At 44.6% G+C, this 20,899-nt stretch overlaps 2 protein-coding genes across 18 annotated transcripts in view; one reads left to right on the top strand and one right to left on the bottom strand.

Moving 5' to 3' along the window:
• The first annotated feature begins 1,609 nt into the window (after positions 1–1,609).
• On the top strand, positions 1,610–8,603 carry LOC100387087 (uncharacterized). 3 transcript variants are annotated; one of them, XR_008480488.2, is made up of 8 exons: positions 1,610–1,977; positions 2,067–2,184; positions 4,339–4,415; positions 5,329–5,430; positions 6,757–6,847; positions 7,092–7,156; positions 8,087–8,325; positions 8,411–8,603. XR_008480488.2 is itself a non-coding variant. In XM_054253705.2 (7 exons), the coding sequence occupies exons 1-7, from the start codon at positions 1,625–1,627 to the stop codon at positions 8,139–8,141; spliced, it is 861 nt and encodes a 286-aa protein (XP_054109680.1). In that variant the 5' UTR covers positions 1,610–1,624; the 3' UTR covers positions 8,142–8,603. The 3 variants fall into 3 exon arrangements, 1 of the variants encoding a protein (XP_054109680.1); XR_013533761.1 differs by lacking the exon at positions 7,092–7,156; XM_054253705.2 differs by having other exon boundaries at positions 8,087–8,603.
• Positions 8,604–11,943: 3,340 nt separating this feature from the next.
• MAK (male germ cell associated kinase) overlaps positions 11,944–20,899 on the bottom strand; it is a 63,851-nt gene continuing 54,895 nt past the window's right edge. For 12 of the 15 annotated variants that reach the window (XM_035294941.3, XM_035294944.3, XM_078368378.1 and 9 more), the window contains 3 exons: positions 18,501–18,620; positions 13,581–13,731; positions 11,944–12,483 (listed from right to left, as the gene is read on the bottom strand). In XM_035294941.3, the coding sequence (XP_035150832.1) occupies positions 12,252–12,483; positions 13,581–13,731; positions 18,501–18,620 (503 nt within the window). In that variant the 3' untranslated portion in view covers positions 11,944–12,251. The remainder of the gene's footprint in view (positions 12,484–13,580; positions 13,732–18,500; positions 18,621–20,899) is intronic. The other 3 variants (XM_078368385.1, XM_078368386.1, XM_035294950.3) reach the window with 2 other exon arrangements.

The following is a 20,899-nucleotide window of genomic DNA, read 5'->3' as shown; positions in this document are numbered from 1 at the left end:
GGACAATTAAGGGCACTTGTGTTGCAGTGGTAGAGGCATCAGAAGGCCATAGACCATCCAAACCCATTATCTTCTCAGGCTTCTATAGCTAAGATTTTGAATCATGATGTTGGCCATTTTTTCACGTGTCATGGAATGTTTTCCAAAGGGCACACATTTTGCCACCTTCAGTCCTAGAGGAGGACCTGGCTCCTCCTGAATGTGGGAATTTAGGTGTCAAGTTGATGCCTGTGTGACTATTTGGTCCCCAGCAATCAGCCTGGAAAATTCTAAGGCTGCCCACTGATGGGAGGCATGAGGTCTTCATAGCTCTTGCCAACTCCCCTTGTCCCCGCTTCTCTGAAAAGATCCTGGAATATTTACTGTCACAAGGGTTGTGCTGGGTGCTTGCCCTCTGTACCTACACAGAAGAGGTATGTGTTCTGGTTGAGGAACGACACTACAAGAGGCAGCATATTGTAGAGTTAAGGACGTGGGCTTTGACTTAGACCTTACTTTAAATAATAGCTCTACCCCTGACCAGGAATGTAGGTAATTTAATTCTCAGAGGTTCAGTCTCTTCATGTATAAGGTGGGGGAAGGACGAGAGGATCATCGTGGATGATCCTAATTAAGGTTTGACCTTGCCCCTGCATAGGGAAGAATGAGTCCTTAAAGCCATTCCCTGCCGGTTAAGACGAGTCTCCCTATTAATTGTTCAGGAAAGTCTTCAATTAAAGTGAAGGTCTGGCATACTCAGTTGCCGCAGGTTCTTGGTGATTATCGGCTTTGGCTGGTTAGAATCAACTATGATAAACACGGGCTTCAATTTTGCTATCTGGAAGGTAGGTGCTGCTGCAAGTTTTAAGTTTTTCCTTAAGAATATGCGCTACAATTTGCTTTATTCACTGATGATTCTTTTTTTTTTTTTTTTTTTTCTTGAGTCGGAGTTTCGCTGTTGTTACCCAGACTGGAGTGCAATGGCACGATCTCGGCTCTCCGCAGCCTCCGCCTTCTGGGTTCAAGCAATTCTTCTGCCTCAGCCTCCCGAGTAGCTGCGACTACAGGCGCGCACCACCATGCCCAGCTAATTTTTGTATTTTTAGTAGAGACGGGGTTTCACCTTGTTGACCAGGATGGTCTCGATCTCTTGACCTCGTGATCCACCCGCCTCGGCCTCCCAAAGTGCTGGGATTACAGGCTTGAGCCACTGCGCCCAGCCGATTCTATTGATCAGATTTGTCTATGTTGATACTTGCATGGGATGAAGGAGAGGAGAAGTCAACGATGACAGCAAATATTAGTGTAGACCAACCGAGCGAATGGTGGTGCAGGAAACAGAAGAGGAGCGGCTCGGAGGTGGGAATGGAGATAACGTCACGCTGTGGACATTTGGGTTCCACAGAGCTGGGTGGAGATCAGATTTAACTTGCTCTCTCTCCTCCTTTAAGATGTTTCTCAAGTAGCCTCACTCCCTAAAACAATCGGATATTTGGCAATGAGCCACATTATTCTGCAGCCGCCATGTTCTCTTGCAGGTAGAAGGCAGGTCCTTTTTGGTGTAAACAAACGAGATCGGGCTAGAGTGACAATCATTCCTGATGGCTCGTATCTGGTTTATACTCGGTAACTTGTCCCTCTATTAATGGGGTTCTTCAGAATCCAGCCTCACAAGCCCTCCTCCCGCAGCGGTGGCCTCCACCTCCGGCCTGGCGCAGCTCACGTGGTCCAGCTTGTGCAAGACCCAATTCCAACTCCGTGTTTCTGGCTTTTGGCCACTCAGGATAGAACCTGGGACTGGTGCTGGTCGGCCCTGCAGGCGCTGAGCCTGGGGACAGCGGAAGCAGAGATTCCCCGACCAGTTCCCGTGACTTCCTGGAGCGCCGCCACGCCCCGTCCGACTCCCTGCCCCCAGGATGCAAGGCGCTTGCTGCTGTCGCTCTGCTGCTCTAGCTCTAGCTCCGCTGCCGCCATCCCTATTCCCTGCCTGTCCCTCTCCCGGTACACTGCGCACACGGTACACAACGCAGTGTACCGGGAGAGGGACAGGCAGGGAACACAACGGTACACAACGCCCTGCCCCTCTCTCCGCCCTGTCGCGCCCCCGGGAGGCAGAAAGAACGCTGCCGCGTTTCCGGCGAGACCTGGCTGTCTTGCCCCGCGGCTTCTGTGCTCGTGTGGACCGTGAGTGCCTTCGGAAGATCGGTGCGGACCCTTGGGGGATAGTCTTATTATTTTCTGCCTCTTTTAGCTTTTAGGGATTATTTAAGAGTTTCACGGCCGTCTGCTTTTCGTTCCCCCGATTCAGCCGGGCCTTTAGTCGGTGCGGTCGGTGCTTTTCTCGTTGAGTATTTTCTGCTTGTCTTAAAAGTGGTGGTGGACACGCGGAGCCCCTGAGCTCCTGAGGCAAAGGCCCACCCGTGTAGCATAATGTTGCCTCGTTTCCTGGAGGTTTTGTTGCTCCATCTCTTTAAAAGCCTCGCTAACTCATCGCGGCCTCCAGTTAAGAACTGTGGGCAAGATCCCAAGCCCCCTGCCCTTCCTCGTTTTATGGAAATTAAATTTTTTTTGAGGGAGGGTCTCGCTCTGTCGCCCAGGCTGGAGCGCAGAATATGTCTCATTGCAGCCTCTGCCTCCAGAGCTCAAACCAGACTCCCACTTCTGTCTTGCCCGGCCTGATTCTTTAAACAAAATAAACGGGGTGTGTATTGCTTTCCATCTCGTTAGGCTCACTAGATACAAGATAGTTTTCTGTAAGAAAATAAAAGCTGATTTTCCAAGGGTGCAGTGTCAGATGTGAATATGACTAGGGTTTCCTTATATTTCATCCTCCCCTTATCCACCCCATATTTTATCCGTCCTCCTAACTGTAACTGTGAGTAGGGGCCGGGCGCTGTGGCTCACACCTGTAATCCCAGCACTTTGGGAGGCCGAGGCGGGTGTAACGAGGTGAACCAGCCTAGATGGTGAAACCCCGTCTGTAATAATATACAAAAATTAGCCGGGTGTGGTGGCGCATTCCTCTAATCCCAGCTACTCGGGAGGCTGAGGCAGGAGAATCGCTTGAACCAGGGTAGCGATGGTTGCAGTGAGCCGAGACCGTGTCACTGCGCTCAAGCCTGGGCGACAGAGTGAGACTCCATCCCTTCCCCCCCCCCCCCAAAAAAAAACCTGTGAGTTGGATGCAGAAGTTTCTAAAAAAGTTGAATATTGAAATTGGGTGTTTTGGCAGGGACGAAAAGCAACACCCCTACCTCCCCCAAAAAGAGACCTTAAAATAGTTGGATTAAGGGCACGGGAGTACTTGCTTTCCGATTTAGTGGTGGTATGGTTAGCTGATGAAATGGCTAACACGTTACCTGATTGTAGAGCTGGTCAGTGGGTCCTGCTCAGTTTGCTGTGATTAGAATTGAGGTTTTGATGACAATGGTCGGCATCTGTTCAGCGTTTACTATGTGCTAAGCACCTTTACCTGTGACCCCCCCACCCGGAATGCTCACAACAGCCCCAGGAAATTGGTAGCAGTGTTATCCCCATGGTACAGTGAAGGATGCTGAGACTTAGGTTGCGTAGCTTGCAGGTTGGACACACTTCTTTCTGACTGCTGGAGAGCTGTGCTTTTAACCGCCTCTGATCCAGCCTGTTTCCTGCAGGTGCAGGCCTAGGGTACTCTCCTGTCTGGACAGAGAAGAGAAGAATGGAGAAGGGCTTCACCCCAATGTGAATGGACAATAAATGGCAATGGAGTAGCCAGGAGCTTCTGGAAACCAGAGTTCCTTTCCTCAGCTGAAAACCCTAAAGGTAGACTGCCTGGACAGCATGGGGGGGTGGGAGGATCACTGGACGGACCTGTGTGCCAGAGACTTGGATTTGAGTCCCAGCTCTGGTTTTGCTGAGTTGTGTGACTTTCAGAAAGTCATTCAACCTCTGTGGGCCTTATTTTCAGTGATAAGACATGTCAGGAATGATTACCTTTTCTTTTTTTTTTTTTTTTATGAGATGGAGTCTCGCTCTGTTATCACACTGGAGTGCAGGGGCACAATCTCAGCTCACTGCAACCTCCACCTCCCAGGTTCAAGGGATTCTCCTGCCTCATCCTCCTGAGTAGCTGGGACTGGTGTGCACCACCATGCCCGACTAATTTTTGTATTTTTAGTAGAGATGGGGTTTCACCATGTTGGCCGGGATGATCTATCTCCTGACCTCATGATCCACCTGCCTCGGCTTCCCAAAGTGCTGGGATTACAGGCATGAGCCACCCCACCTGGCAGGAATGATTACCTTGTAGTTGCATCCTATGACAGTATGGTTTGTTTCCAAAGCCTGGTTGGCACTGACTTCTCCCCCTGGTGTTTTCAGAGTGCCTTTGCTTTGGTTGGGCTATGGCTACACAGCACTGGTTGCTTCCGGCGGGATCTTTGGCTATGTAAAAACAGGTATGCTTTTGTCGTTAGCCTCTTAACATCTTCACGTTGTTAGAGTGAAAACTGAGTGCTCAGGCTCCCTGAAGAGCCACATCCTTTTTTTTGCTTTTTTGTTGTTGTTGCAAACAGGCACTTGTCTGAGGAGCCATCTCCTTTGAGTCAGGTTTGCTGTAGGTCCCCAAGCTGGAGTGCAGGCTTCCTTGTCAGTCTTGCAGCTCCTATACTTGCCTTTTGGTTGTCTGGCAAAGCCAAGCCAGCCTTCTTGTAGAATTCCTTGTTTTTGCCTCTTTATCTAAAGACAGACAGGGGTGATTGTAGATTGTTACTGTTGATTGCCATGCATCAACCATGGCCCCCAAGTGCCATCTCTGGCCTCAAGTAGGAGGAAACCTCTGGTCTTCACAGACTTGTGCTTTGAAGTCTCCTTGTTAGGCCAGGCAGGGGTGTGTCAGTGGCTGTGCTTGTTTCTGCCCCCTTGTCCTTGCCTACATTCCCACCCCAACCCCTGCCCCAGAATTCTTATTCTCAAGATTTTTAATTTTTTTTTAACTGACTGACTGTTTCCCCCTCTCCTTTTGTGATTTGCTGGAGGTCCTGCCTGTATAACCTGCCTGATCATGGTTGATCAGGCCTGACTAGAAAGAAGGCCTAGCCACAGTTCCATGTAAGGAGGGAAGATGGCCTTCTTTCCTTTCCTTAGATGGAAGTGCCCTGCTTATTAGAGAAGAAAAAGATGGGGTGGGAAGACCCTGGCTTCCCTGATAAGATAGAAAAGTCCCTGAAACATCCTCCTGCTTGTTTCCACCTTGGTTATGAGCTGAGAGTTCTCTTTGCTGTCTTTCTTTGTAGGGAGGGGTGTCTGGTGGATTCTGTTAGTGAAGTAAGTGCCTCATGTTAAAATGAAGCTGTGTTTGCTTCCCTCTAGGCAGAGTGCCATCCTTGGTTGTGGGGCTGTTCTTCGGCAGCCTAGCCGGCCTGGGTTCTTACCAGCTGTCTCAGGATCCAAACAATGTTTGGCTTTTCCTAGGTATGTCTGCTTTTGTATGTCCTTAGGGCAGCTGTGTATCCTGATTAGTCTTTTCCAAAAGGCCCTGGTTTGGTGGGATGGGGCGAGTTCATCATACTTAACTTACGACAGTTACACTTCTTCTACCAAGTCCTTGGAAAGTTTTAAAATAGGGGTAAGGTGGTGGGAATCATGCTGGTTTCTGTTTATTATTTATGTACAGAATATGGAAAGATTTCCATACTTCAGGAATGTATTTACTCAGTATTATTTGCATTAAACTTGTAAAAAAAAAAAAGGGGGGGAGCGGAAATTAGCTGTGTATAGTGGCGGGCACCTGTAGTCCCAGCTACTCAGGAGGCTGAGACGAGAATTGCTTGATCCCAGGAGGTAGAGTTTGTAGTGAGCCAAGATCATGTCACTGCACTCCAGCCTGTGCAGTAGAGTGAGACTCTGTCTCAAAAAAAGAAAAATGCAGTTCCGTTCATGTGTCTGTCTGCTTAGTATTCCTTAATAACTTCTCATTGCTCTTACAATGAAAACCCAATCCCTAGTATGGCCTTCAAGGCTCCAGGTCTTCAGGCACCTCCTCCTCACAAGCTGCATCTTGACTTCAGTGCCACACTGGCCTTTTAGGGTGAATGTGCTGTGCTCCCTCTCATTCCGGGGCCTCTGCATATACATACTGTCCCCTCTCCCTGGAATGGTCCTTCCCATCCTTCAGCTCATTGACTCCTGCTGTAATTTCAGATCCCAGCCAATCTTCCCTTCCTTGGCTAAGCCTTGCATGATCTCCCTGAGTAGGGTGATCCCCCTGTTATGCTTTTTTGTGTAGCATCAATTATACCTGAAGCACAAATTGTACTTTCTTTTTCTTTGTGTGTTTCTTTAAAGTCTGTCGCATCAGACCTGAAGCATTGTAAAAGGGCAAAGACAGTTTTGATTACCTTTGTATTCTCCAGTACCTAATACAGTGCTTGACATGTAGTAGGTGCTTTGACAGATAGCCAGTGGGAAATAGTGTCTGCATGGCATGAAAAACAGCAGCATTTTGGAGAAAACTAACACATTGATGGCTGAAGTGTGGGTTTTGCAGAAGATGAGTGGTGAGAAACAGATGAGGCCGGAAGGGCAGACAGGGCCCAGGCTTTGAAGGGCCCTATTTGACCAATATTGGTAATTGGATCCATAGGATTTGAGCAGCCAGTAATCTCCCCCTACCGGGGGCAGGAGGAATAAGCATAGGATGAGGCGTGAGCCTTGAGAGGTAAGTGGGGCTTGGCCCACTTTTGATTCCCCTGCGTAGAAGATGTAATGAGTTTTCTTCCTTCTTTGTATCTTTTTCAGCCGCTACATCTGGTACCTTTGCTGCTGTTATGGCATTGAGATCCTACTACTATGGAAAAGTCATGCCTGTAGGTTTAATCGCAGGTGCCAGGTACTTTCCATTCTATTACTCTTCTTTACCATGTGGAGTTCAGTATATTGCCCAGGATACTTTGTGCATTCAAAACTTTACTTGTTTTAGGATATCGGATGCGATGCATCAACTGACATTTGATTTATACGCTAGTAGAAAATGCTTTAAAAGCAATAGTTGGTTTAATGTCAAAATGGCATGAGTATATCCATTCACTGTGGAAATGGCTTTGTTCTCGTGTTTGTTCTCTGGTCCATCCTAGCTCCTCCCCATGGTGGCCGAAGTTTTAATGCAAAGCCACGACTGCAGCCTTTTGTGTGACTTGAGGTGGGTGTGTGGGGGGGTCCCATATTTCTTAGATGTATAGGTGACTTTTATAGAAAATTTTGCTGAAAGGGAATTTTGATTGAATCCTGTTTTCTAATTTTGATTATAAAACCTAAACCAAATTGTGATTTTAAAAAAATTCAGTTGTAGGCCAGGCATAGTGTCTTACACCTGTAATCCTAGCACTTTGGGAGGCCAAGGCGGGTGAATCACTTGAAGTCAGAAGTTCGAGACCAGACTGGCCAACAAGGTGAAACCTCCGTCTCTATGAAAAATAAAAAATTAGCTGGGTGTGGTGGTGCATGCCTGTAATCCCAGCTACTCAGGAGGCTGAGGAAGGAGAGTCACTTGAACCAGGGAGGCGGAGGTTGCAGTGAGCTGAAATCGTGCCACTGCACTCCAGCCTGGGCAACAGAGTGAGACTCCATCTCAAAAAAAAAAATTCAATTGTTAAGTATGATAAAGACATCTTAAAGGCAGGGGAATTTTAAAAAGCCTATTTTGGAGAAAGATTGCATACCTCTATTTTGTTCATGATCATGATGCTGCCAGTATAATGTTTTATACCTGAAGCAAAAGAGTCAGTGTGGAGCTAGATCAAGAGCAGTAAACTGAGAGGCTTTAGGTTCTACCATTAATTAGCTCTGTGTAGCGGGAGGCCTTGCTCTCTCTTGCCTCCGTTTCTTCAAATTATTGGAGTTGCGTTAGGATCCAGCTCATGTGTGCTATTTTAAGACCTCAGAATGATACTGTTCCTTGGCCTTCTTTTCTCTGGTTCCTCCAGAGATGGAAATTTTACCCATGACCACTCCTGCCTTAGTACCTCCTCCCCCACACAGTTGTGACGAACCTGCAGAGTTTAGTTCCTTAAAAACATAGTTGCCTGTTCTGTCCTTTACCTGACGTTTTCTGTCTGCTTCTTTTGAATAGTTTGCTGATGGTCGCCAAAGTTGGAGTTCGAATGTTGATGGCATACAATGAGTAGAAGTTGTGCTCCAAGCTGGACTCATGAAGAATTCAAATCTGAATCTTCCACTATTTTCATTGTATTAAGAGAAATAAGGGCAGATTTTTTGCATTTCTGACATTTTGCCTAAAAAAAAAAAAAGACACCAAATTTGGCAGAGGAGTGGAAAATCAGTCGTTATCATTACAACCCTACAGAGGTGGTGAGTATGTACCGCAAGCTTATTGAGACCCTCATAGAGATAGATTCTTGTATATTGATGTTATTGCTTCTTTCTGTATCTACAGGTAAATCTCCATGGTAAAATGTTAGGTGTTGTCATTGAGAACCCTGAAACCCCATTCCCTGCTCAGAGGAACAGTGTGAAAAACTCTCTTATGAGATTTAGAATATCTGTTCTTTTGCTCGTCTTAAAGCATAGACTGACTTTGAAATTATGTTAAATGAAATATCAGTGAAAATATAGTTTACTATAAGTAATATTTCCTATGGTGTCTTCATTGCCAGAGCTGTCTAGTTCATAGAATGAGATGTTGCTAGCAAGATATAGAAACATGAAAGTATTTTGTTAATATTTAGGAATTACCTATTTTGAGTAATTTAAGGACCAAGGAAAGATACTTGATTGTACATTGCATTGAAGCTTCTTTCAAAAGGATCTCTGAGGATTTTTTTTTTTTTTTTTTTTAGGAGACAGTGTCTTTCTCTGTTGCTTAGGCTAGAGGGTAGTGGTGCAATCATACCTCATTGTGGCCTCAAACTCTTGGGTTCACTCGTCCCACCTCAGCCTCCTGAGTAGCTGGTACTACTGTCGCATGTCAGCATGCCTGGCTTATTTGTTTTATTTTTTTATAGAGATAGCGTCCTGCTGTATTGTCCAGACTGGTAAACCCTTCCCTCAAGCGATCCTCTCTCCTTGGCCTCCCAGAGTGCTGGGGTAATGAGCATGAGCCACCATACCTGGCCACTGAGGATTTCTAAGATTAGGACTGCATAGCAAAAAAAAAAAAAAGCTGGTGTTTTTTTTTTTTTGATTGTTGTTAATTAGAAGACCCACCTAGAGCTTGAATCACCTAGTAGTTTGGTCTCCACATTGGACACATTAACTGAATACTGGTATATTTTTGGTTCACTTTATTTTTGTTTCAGCATGAGGAATTAACTCAATCTGGTACCCCTTGCTTTAGTTTTCATTCCTTTTTTAAAAAGGTAAGGATATTTACTACTGATCTACCCTAACTGATAATGGTTGAGTTTAGAGTATAATTCAGGCACTTTATGTATTTGCATAAGCCCCTTGAAAGTGTTCTAGTTTTCCATCCTTTTTTATAGGACACTGGACAATTAAGGGCACTTGTATTGCAGTGGTAGAGGCATCAGAAGTCCATAGATCATCTAAACCCACCATCCTCCCAGGCTTCCACAGCTAAGATTTTGAATCGTGACTTTGTCCCTTTCTTCATGTATCATGGAGTGTTTCCAAAGGGCACACATTTTGCCACCTTCGGTCCTAGAGGAGGACCTGGATCCTGAATGACAAGGTTCCCTGAAGGTGGGAATTAGTTTAGGTTCCAGGTAGGTTCCTTTGTGACTATTTGGTTCCCAGCCATCAGCCTAGAAAATTCTAAGGCTGCCCACTGATGGAGGCAGGAGGTCTTCATAGCCCTTGCCAAGTCCCCTTGTCCTCGCTTCTCTGCAAAGATCCCTGAGAATTTACTGTCCTAAGGGTTGTGCTGGGTCCTAGCAGTGCAAGGAACAAGCTGTGGTGCTTGCCTTTCTGGAGTATAGTGGAAGAGGCGGACATCTAAACAAAGGCAATATAGAAATAAGTGTAATGAAGGTGGATCCATATTACTGTGGGGGCACCAAGGAGGGGAGTGGGCATTTCTGTTTAGGGAGTCAAGGGAAGCTGCACAAAGGAACCAATAGTTAAACTGAGTCTTGTCAATTGATTACTGAGTCAGCTGGCATGAACTTTTGTCAGTTGCCTATGAGGAATTCATAGACAAGGACAAATGTCTCAGGTAGATGGAGCAATACATAGAGTGCCTCAAAGGCATGAAACTGTAGCACAACTGGGTTCAACCCTTTATTAGAGATCGAATTCTTTTTAATGGCTTTAAGTTGTGCTGATGTTTCCCATTTAGTTTACCATTCCCCTACTGATAGAACTGTCTTGTTTAATGCCTCTGATAGCTGGGAGTGATGTTTCATGCCTGTAATCCCAGCACTTTGGGAGGATCACCTGAGGCCTTTGAGATTAATGCCAGCACTTTGGGAGGCCGAGGCGGGGGGATCATGAGGTCAAGAGATCGAGACCATCCTGGCCAACATGGTGACACCCCGTCTCCACTAAAATACAAAATTAGCTGGGCATGGTGGTGTGTGCCTGTAGTTCCTGCTACTCGGGAGGCTGAGGCAGGAGAATTGCTTGAATCCAGGAGGTGGAGGTTGCACCACGAGATCGCACCACTGCACTTCAGCCTGGCACCTCGCAACAGAGTGAGGCTCTGTCTCAGAAAGAAAGAAAAAAAAACTCAATAGTCAGAAAATAACCCAATTTAAAGGTGGGCAAAAGATCTGAACAGATACTTCACCAAAGAAGACGGACAGATGGCAATGCAGATGAAAAGGTGCTCAACATCATTAGAGTGCATATAATAGCAGTGAGATGCCACTACACACCTAAATAATGACCAAAATCCAAAACACTGATGCCACCAAACCCTGGTGTGGATGTGGAGCAGCAGGATCTCTCATTCACTGCTGCAGGAAATACAAAATGGTACAGATACTTTGGAGGATAGTTTGGCAGTTTCTTTTATTTTTTTTTGTTTTTGCAGACGGAGTTTTGCTCGTCGCCCAGGCTGTAGTGTAATAGCGTGATCTTGGCTCACTGCAACTTCCGCCTCCCGGGTTCAAGTGATTCTCCTGTATGTATCAGCCTCGCGAGTAGCTAGGTTTACAGGCATGTGCCACCACACCCAACTAATGTTTTTGTATTAGTAGAGATGGGGTTTCCCCATGTTGGCCAGGCTGGTTTCTAACTCCTGACCCCAGGTGATCCTGGAAAAAGAAGAACTATGGAGGCACAGTAATGAGGTCAGCGGTGGCCAGCGGTTCAGGGCAAGATAGAGAAGGATGAATAGGGAGAGGACAGGATTTTGAGGGAGTGAAAGGATTCTTATGATACTATAATGGTGTATACATGTCCTTACGTATTTTTTCAAAACCCATAGTGTACAACACAAAGAGTGAACCCTAATATAAACTGTGATCTTTAGTTAATAACAATGTATCAATACTGGCTTATCAGTTGTAATGAATGATCTACATGAATGCAAGATTTTGATAACAGGGAAAATTCGGGAGGGTGAGATAAAGGGGCATATGGGAACTCGACTTTCTGATTAATATTTTCATAAACATAAAACTGCTTTTTTTTTTTTGAGACGGAGTCTTGCTCTGTGGCCAGGCTAGAGTGCAGTGGCATGATCTCGGCTCTCTCCAACCTCTGCCTCCTGGGTTCAAGAAATCCTCCTGCCTCAGCCTCCTGAGTAGCTGGGATTACAGGTGCCAGTCACCACACCCAGCTAATTTTTGTGTATTTTTAGTAGAGATGGGGTTTCACCATGTTGGTCAGGCTGGTCTTGAACTCTTGGCCTCAAGTGATCTGCCTGCCTTGGCCTCCCAAAGTACTGGGATTCTAGGCATGAGCCACTGTGCCAGGCCCTAAAACTGCTTTTTTTAAAGTCTACTAATTAAGACAACAACAACAAATAGCATTCAGAATATAAGGTTTAAAAACATAATGAAAACACACTAGTTAACCATATTTATTTTAATATCTATTCAGAGTTTCCCAGTAACACAAAAGACTGCACAGCTTTGAGATATTAATAACTGTACAAATACATATAACCATTACCACTAGGATAAATTACTCTTTAGATTTTAACATTTTTTGACATCTTACATCTGAACAGCTGAATCTTCTATACAAAAATGTCATTATTTTATAATGCCCACAAGGTGATACCTATTACAATAGCAGTTGTTACAAAGTCACAGAATACATAAAAATCTCAGCAGTTTAACATTATTATTCTTTAAAAAGAGTATACAGTACTATCCAGTCCTGAAAGTGGCAAGTTTAAACAGAGTAGTGCAAAGTTCAAAGTGTCTATTTAAAATACCAGTTTGGAAATAAACTAAGAAAATAATATATGTGCTATGTGAAATCACTGCCCCAGCAGCTGAACGCACTTGCTTTAGAGCAAATGCGAAGGTCAGAGCTGAGTCAGTGGTCAGCAGCATGAGTTGGCTTGGGGTAACCAGCTGGCAAGCTTCATCTTTGCACCTGGTAGGGACACAGAAACAAAGCGGTTTGAAAAGTCCAATGAACCAGCATCAAACATAGTTTCAGGAACTTTCTTAATGATGTCAAGCCAAGAGAACCCTAACTTGCCTTGAATTGATGGGAGTTGTACTGGTCAAGATCAAAACATAGGTATCTACTAAAATCAGGTGGCATAACTTAGATGTTAAAGATAAATTTATTTCTAAAAAAAGAGCCGGGGCACAGTGACTATACCTGTAATACCCACACTTTGCAAGGCCGAGGCGGGTGAATCTTCTGAGGTCAGGAGTTTAAGACCAGCCTGGCCAACATGGTGAAACCCTGTCTCTACTAATAATACAAAAATTAGCCAATCATGGTGGTGCAGGCCTCTAGTCCCAGCTAAATCGGGAGGCTGAGGCAGGAGGATCACTTGAAACCGGGAGGTAGAGATTGCAATGAGCCAAGATCATGCCATTGCACTCCAGCCTGGGCAACAAGAATGAAACTCTGCCTCAAAAAAAAAAAAAAAAAAAAAAAAGATGTCCTGCTCAGTCTTGAAATTACCCTTGCTCCCATAGCTTCAAAGTAGAAAAACTAATAACTGCAGTCTTTCTGCCATTGACAGAATGGCAATGCAGAGCCTTAGCCAAGTAAGAATCACAGCTGACCGGCAGCAGAGGTTGGCCCAACTGCTGTGCAAAAACAAAAGAGCCAATCACTGCAAAGTGATGAAATAATAAATCATTTGGTCACATACAACAAATGAAAACTAAAATGCTCTAAACATTTTCTGGAAGTTCTTTTTTCTTAAGGATTCTTATTGGATTTACTGTTTATTAAATTGTAGATTGAATACTTCATACTTTGGCAAATAGTTTATTCAATACTTTGTAACATCCTACTCATATATAAACACTGGGCAATGATGCTAAGAAAATGGATTTCATGGAAAGAAATAAAACAGGAATGACTTTTGCTCTTCCAAGTACCCACTTTTGCATATTTCTTACAGAACTCAGTAGCAGAAATAGACATTTGTACACATTTCCCAGGGTCAAGTAACTTGGATGTACTCTATGGAGCAATGCTGTGGGTTTCACACCACAGACTCCTACCGGTGGCCTCCATACTTGGCCACCCAGTCTGTCCTCCCGTGCACTGAGGGAATGGGCTGTGCACGATTCACAATATTTAGGTTTTTTGCTGTAGGATTGTAAGTACGTCCTGAAAACTGCCCCCGACCAGTTTTTGTGTTCCAGGTATATTCTGAAAGAAATCAGATTCAGAAATTAGCATTTTACTCATTTGCTTATCAAACTCAAAATAAAAAAATTTATCCTCTCATTTGATGGGGGAAATGTGAATTTACGTCTAAAAGATTAACTCAGTACTCTCTGAGGCTTTTTAAATGTTAAAACCAAAAATCGTAGCGCAGGATTATATTGACATTAATTAGAATTTCCAGTAGCTGTCCAGTCACAGTGCCTTATGCCTGTGATCCCAGCACTTGAGGAGGCCAAGGCGGGTGGATCACCTGAAGTCAGGGGTTTGAGACCAGCCTGGCTAACATAGTGAAACCCTGTTTCTACTAAAAATACAAAAAAATTAGCTGAGCATGATGGCAGGTGCTTGTAATCCCAGCTACTCGGGAGGCTGAGGCAGGAGAATTGCTTGAACCCGGGAGGCAGAGGTTTCAGTGAGCCAAGACTGTACCATTGCACTCCAGCCTGGGCAACAAGAACGAAACTCCATCTCAAAAAAAAAATTCTTTTTCAGTAGCTTAAGAGCCAATATTTCTGGTTTGTAGTGCGGACACTACTGCTGTTTTCAAAATTTTGCTTTTAGATAGGCAACACCAGGTAAGAAGACCAAGAAAACTTCTTGGCTCAAATTCAATGGGCAACACTGACACTGTTAGTGACTTTGTAACACCACACTGTGGTTACATCTAAAGAATATTTACACAGCATCACTGCAGAAAAAGGTATCTGAAATTGTGAATCTATAAAACTGTGGCTTCATGGAGCAACACACGTGGGGTCCTATAGATTTCTTTTTAAAAATTAAAATGTAGTTTTTAGAATAAAGATACTTCTTTTCTATTTTTTGTCGTTGTTGTTTTCTGAGATGGAATTTCACTTGTTGCCCAGGCTGGAGTTCAATGGAGTGATCTTGGCTCACTGTAACCTCTGCCTCCTGGGTTCGAGTGATTCTCCTGCCTCAGCCTCCTGAGTAGCTGAGATTACAATAGTGTGTCACCATGTCCAGCTAATTTTTTGTATTTTTAGTAGAGATGGGGTTCCACTGTGTTAGGATGGTTTTGATCTCCTAACCTAGCGATCCGCCTGCCTCGGCCTCCCAAAATGCTGGGATTACAGGCATGAGCCACTGCACCCGGCCCTACTCTTTTTTTTTTTTGAAACAGTCTTGCTCTGTCGCCCAGGCTGGAGTGCAGTGGCATGATCTCGGCTTACTGCAACCTCTGCCTCCCAGGTTCAAGCTATTCTTCTGCCTCAGCCTCCCAAGTAGCTGATACTACAGGCATGCACCACCATGCCTGGCTAATTTTTGTATTTTTAGTAGAGATGGGGTTTCACCATGTTGGTCAGGCGGGTCTCAAACGCCTAACCTTGTGATCTGCCCGCCTCTACCTCCCAGTGTGTTGGGATTATAGGCGTGAGCCACCTCGCCCAGTCGGCATTTAATTTCTTGTAGAAAGTCTGTGCTAAAGGAAAGAAGTTTGCCTCTAATTATGGATTTGATGCCATTATGATGTAACTTTTAACAAGATATAGAACTTCTGTAAGATGCAGATCATAATAGTAGCTCCTGGAAGACAGCCCTGGGAGGATTAATGAGTTAATGTACACAGAGTGCTTAAAATGGGATCCCGTGCTTCTAAGGTGATCCTAAAGAGTGCTGTGTATAACAGAAGTCACTCCTCCAAGTCCTTGTTGTTCGTTTCAAATCAGGGGATAAGGAAATATTAGGAAGTTTAGAAAAAGAGATTACATGGGGAGGGAGGAAGACATTGATTTTCCTTCTCAAAACCTGAAGGGGAGAGGCCAGGCATGGTGGCTCACACCTGTAATCCCAGCACTTTGGGAGGCCAAGGTGGGCAGATCAAGAGGTCAAGTGATTGAGACCATCCTGGCCAACATGGTGAAGCCCCATCTCTACAAAAAACACAAAAAGTAGCTGGGTGTGGTGGCACATACCTATAGTCCCAGCTACTCGGGAGGCTGAGGCATGAGAATCGCTTGAACCGGGAGGCGGAGGTTGCAGTGAGCTGAGATCATGCCATTGCACTCCAGCCTGGGCCACAGTGAAACTCGTCTCAAAAACAAAACAAAACAAAAAAACTTGAAGTGAAAGACTGTGAGAAGGGGGAAATAATTGAGTAAATATGGTAATGACCTGGTTTTATTTCCTTGTGGGAAACTGTCACCCAACTGGGAGGACTGGAAGACACATCTCTTACAGAACAGTGTTTTTTCTAAGGATCTGCATTGACTACTTGAGAGTGATTAATATTTACTGCATTTTTTACCTTTCCTCCCATCACCATCTATAGGAAAATCTGACAAGCAGAGTAAATGAAGAAATGAAAAGTTAAGAGAAAGCATTTACTTAAAATAAGTAACAGGAATATGCATGCTAATTGAATAGAATAACATATAAAGGCCTTCAATAGCTTACAAAAATATTTTTTAAAAACCCACTCTTGATTGGGCTTGGTGGCTCATGCCTGTAATCCCAGCAGTTTGGGAGGCCGAGGTGGGCAGATCACCTGAGGTCAGGAGTTCAAGACCAGCATGACCAACATGGAGAAACCCCATCTCTACTAAAAACACAAAAAATTAGCTGGGCATGGTGGCACATGCCTATAATCCCAGCTACTCGGGAGGCTGAGGCAGGAGAATCACTTGAACCCAGAAGGCAAAGGTTGTGGTGAGCCGAGATCATGCCATTGCACTCCAGCCTGGGCAACAAAAGCAAAACTCCATCTCAAAAAAAAAAAAAAATAAATAATAGCAAAATAAAATTTTATATTTCATATAAATGAATGACTCATAAGTCTGCCTGAAAATATTTGAGGCTTTATAAAAATCACTGCTGTATATAAAATGTTTACTTATTTTGTTTCAGTGATAATGAAGCAATTCTTTTCACAGATAAGGTAACTGTAGTACTATTTAAGCAGTTCTATTGTGGTAAGATGTAAAAAAATAAAGAAGTCTAAGCTTTAAACATTTTTAGCTCCAAGACTGGCAACTCTAATCAGGTGTTTTAATATAGGATCATGTTAGGATGGGCTGTGAGCATACTTTCAGAGTCAACTTTTAAATTAAACTACAGGCCGGGTATAGTGGCTCATGCCTGTAATCCCAGAATTTTGGGAGGCCAAGGTGGGAGGGCTGCTTGAGCCCAGGAGTCAAGATCAGCTTGGGCAACATAGCAAGCCCCTGTCTGTATAAAAAGAAATTTTTTTAATTAGCTGGGTGTGGTGACGTGCGCCTGTAGTCTCATCTACTCAGAAGGCCGAGGCAGGAGGATCACTTGAGCCCAGGAGTTCGAGGCTGCAGTGAGCCATGACTGCACCACTGCATTCCAGCCTGGGTGACAGAGCAAGGCCTTTTCTCTATAAAAAAGAGTTAAAATAAATAAATTAAACTATAATTAGGCATCTTATGAAAGTTCTAATGATTTGCTTTAATGTTTATTTTGGGTGCTTCACTAAGAATATATATTTCAGATTAAAATTGATTCAGAGACCATTCATGGTCAAATCTAATTGGCTTAAGTACAGAAACATCACCCTCCATTTCAAGTGTATACCCACACATGTGTATGTCACATGCCACACCACTGGGGAACAAGCTTACCTCAGTTTGGCATAATGCTGGAGGGTGGAGGAATGAACCCTTCCCCATCAAACACTATTGCAGAGCAAAAGGCAGGGTGTGAAAGTCCCATCGTTAATTTCTATGCTCTAAGATGGAACTATAGAGAAAACTCATGTTACCGGCTGGGCGTGGTGGCTCACACCTGTAATCCCAGCACTTTGGGAGGCTGAGGCGGGTGGATCACCAGATCAGGAGTTCAAGACCAGCCTGACCAACATAGTGAAACCTCATCTGTACTAAAAATACAAAAAGTAGCCAGGCATGGTGGCTTGTACCTGTAATCCCAGCTACTCAGGAGGCTGAGGTAGAGAACTGCTTGAGGCGGAGGCTGCAGTGAGCCGAGACTGCACCATTGCACTCCAGCCTGGGCAACAGAGCAAGACTCCATCTCAAAAGAAAAAAAAAAGAAGAGAATCCTTAAGTTAACTTATTCATACACTGACTGTCAGCATCTATGAAGCTTTCACTCTGTGCCAGGTCCTGGGCAGAAGGCTCTGGAAAAGGCATTTTCTCACATCTCACTGTGCAGCACAACACACTATTTGGAAGTGGATTGAGTTTCTTTTTTTTTTTGAGACGGAGTTTCACTCTTGTTACCCAGGCTGGAGTGCAATGGTGCAATCTCAGCTCACTGCAACCTCCGCCTCCTGGGTTCAGGCAATTCTCCTGCCTCAGCCTCCTGAGTAGCTGGGATTACAGGCATGCACCACCATGCCCAGCTAATTTTTTGTATTTTTAGTAGAGACAGGGGAATTAAGTGAGTTTCTATCCCAGCTCCACTAGCTGTGTGACTCAGGTAAGTTATCTCACCCACACTTCATCATCTGTAAAGAAGAGATCTAGCTATATCATCGTGAGGATTAAATAATATAATCCCAGTAAGCGCTTTACACTATGCCTGGCAGAGAGTCCCCATTTAATCAGAAGTAGCTCTTCTTATAATTATGAGACCCTCAACTCCACATTTTTGGAAGAAAAATAGGACATTTCGTAAAAACAAAAAAGTGCACTAATAAGGTGAGGCTGACTAAAAGTCTTCACTTGGGAAAAGTGACTGCATAAACTTAACAAGGAAAATGTTCCTCTCTGCTCAGAAATCTAAAACACTGCATCTGAAGTTGTTCTTACCTGAAGCTGTTGCGTTGAGAGGTGCTAAGTGGATCCTCTGGCCAGCTGACCCCACTTCTTTTTTGAGAAAGGAAGGAATATATCCTGACTGATTATAAGTAGCGTAACTTCCAAGATTTCCTAGTGATGTATCATAAAGTTTCATAGTCAGAAGGTGAATATTTTTGGCACAGTAGAATAACATTGACTACTACCCCCATCACTTCTAAATACTATTTTTGAGCATCTACTCTGTTGTAGGCAGCATGCTGTGCTTGTTACAGATATTCTTATTCCATCCGTACAACAACCCTCTTAAATCACATTAATATCTTTATCGTGTGGCTCTCCGATGTTAAGTAACTTGCCTAACTTCTCACAGTTAGTAACAGACTGAGCTGGACTCTGAACTCAAGGCCCAGAGGTATTATTCCGCTCACCTGAACACGCCAGGCTTTCTCACAACCCCACTTCTTAACGGGGGTATATTTCCTGCTGTGAAGCCCCCATCTCTGAAGTGCTCTCTTTGTCTGTCTTCATTCTGTAAAATGGTTTTAAGTGGACCTATTTTTTTTTTTTTCCGACGGAGTCCCACTCTGTTGCCCATGCTGGAGTGCAGTGGCACCATTTCCTCTTACTGTAACCTCTGTCTCTGGGTTCAAGCAATTCTCCTGTCTCAGCCTTCCAAGTAGCTGGGATTACAGGCATGTGCCACCACACCCAGCTAATTTTTAAATTTTTAGTAGAGATGGGGGTTCACCATGTTGGTCAGGCTGGTCTCAAACTCCTGACCTCAGGTGATCCACCCACCTCGGCCTCCCAAAGTGCTGAGATTACAGGTGTGAGACACCGTGCCCAGCTGTAAGTGGACCTGTTCTCATAGGGTTGTTGTAGGGATTGATGAGACTCTTCAGAGCATGTGACATAGACTCTGTACTCAGTAAATGTCAGCATCATTGTCATCATTATTGTCGCCATCATCATCACTATTGGTGAATGCTCCATCTGGTGGTAGCATAGGGATGCACTGACAATGAAAAATCTAAAATCTGGAGACCAGTCAGGAAGTCACTGCTTTAGCTGAAATGAGAGAGGATGAGGGTCTGAATCACGACAGTGGAAGAGGATGAAGAAGAAGGGAACAGAGCAGGTTTATAGGGTGGAGGTGGTAGGAAGGGGGAATGTAAACTCCTAAGTTTGTAGCTCAGGTGACTGGATGCATTGTCCAAGAACAGCAACATAGAGGAGAATCAGAATTGGTGGAAATGACATGGTACCAGGAGGACACTGAAGTTGTGGTAGGCAAAGGGTGAGTAGGCAGTTGTGGAGATTGGTAATGATCAGGGTGTGGTGTTTCCAGAGTTGTGGGCTTGGAGAAGCCAGCTCAGAGGGGCTGTGAATGTGCAGAGACCTGGAGTAGACCCCCAAGGAACACCAGTATTAAGGGACAGGAGGGAGAACAGGTAGAGAGGTAGATGGTAGGAGCAACCCGGCATGGAAATCCAAGAGAATACACATTGAGTGTGGGGAAAAAACGGAATGGGAGGTAAGGCAGAGAGCTTGGATGGGACCAGCACTGCCCATGGGATCTGGCCACTGGGATGTCAAGTTCTAGCGGGAGCTGCTGCAGTGGCAGGAAGCAGACTGAAGACAGATGATAGAGTTGAGGAGCCAGCTGAAAGCGACAGGTGCTAAGGAGCTAGCTCTGCAGGGAAGGAGACAGGCTTGTTCCCTAGAAGGTGAAATGTGGCTCTCATCACCCTCATGGTTTCAAAGCACTGTTCAGTGAACAGTGTTTTTTCCACAGTATCTGTTCACATGTCTCAACACTGGGCTCTGTGTCCCTGATGTCTCTCACGGCATATCAGGCTCTCAACAAGTGTCTGCTCTTGAAGCAATGATTGTCAAAGTGCAGTATTACGTTATCAGCCCCTAAAGGATTGTATACAGAAAGCACATGCTCTAAATCTATACGTGTTTAACTCTACTAAATTTTGCATAAGTTCAGCTGCCTACTTTAACCTTTTTCCCGTCTCAGAAACTCATTCTGAAACATTCATCATTTCTATTTTTGAAAGAGAAAGTCTCGTTCTGTTGCCCAGGTTGGAGTGCACTTAGTGGCGTGATCTCAGCTCACTGCAACCTCCGCCTCTTGGGTTCAAGCGATTCTCCTGCCTCAGGCTTCCAAGTAGCTGGGACTACAGGTGCATACCACCACTCCGAGCTAATTTTTGTATTTTTAGTAGAGACAGGGTTTCACCATGTTGGTCAGGCTGGTCTCGAACTCCTGACCTTGTGGTTCCCCTGCCTCAGCCTCCCAAAGTGCTGGGATTAAAGGTGTGAGGCACTGCACCTGGCCACTAATTAGTTCTTTACTTCAGAACACTTTTTGGAAGGAAATTCAAAGCAGTGATTGTATT

Source organism: Callithrix jacchus, chromosome 4, assembly GCF_049354715.1.
Source record: "Callithrix jacchus isolate 240 chromosome 4, calJac240_pri, whole genome shotgun sequence".
In the NCBI taxonomy this organism is placed as follows: Eukaryota; Metazoa; Chordata; class Mammalia; order Primates; family Cebidae; genus Callithrix; species Callithrix jacchus.
This window is presented reverse-complemented; position numbering and strand designations above follow the sequence as displayed.

Excerpts from the sequence above, each read along its gene's own strand:
- LOC100387087 (XM_054253705.2), top strand. The coding sequence starts at position 1,625 with ATGGGGTTCTTCAGAATCCAGCCTCACAAGCCCTCCTCCCGCAGCGGT. Across the intron at positions 1,978-2,066 it reads ATTCCCTGCCTGTCCCTCTC|TCCGCCCTGTCGCGCCCCCG; the intron begins CCGGTACACTGC and ends CCTGCCCCTCTC. Across the intron at positions 4,416-5,328 it reads CTTTGGCTATGTAAAAACAG|GCAGAGTGCCATCCTTGGTT; the intron begins GTATGCTTTTGT and ends GCTTCCCTCTAG.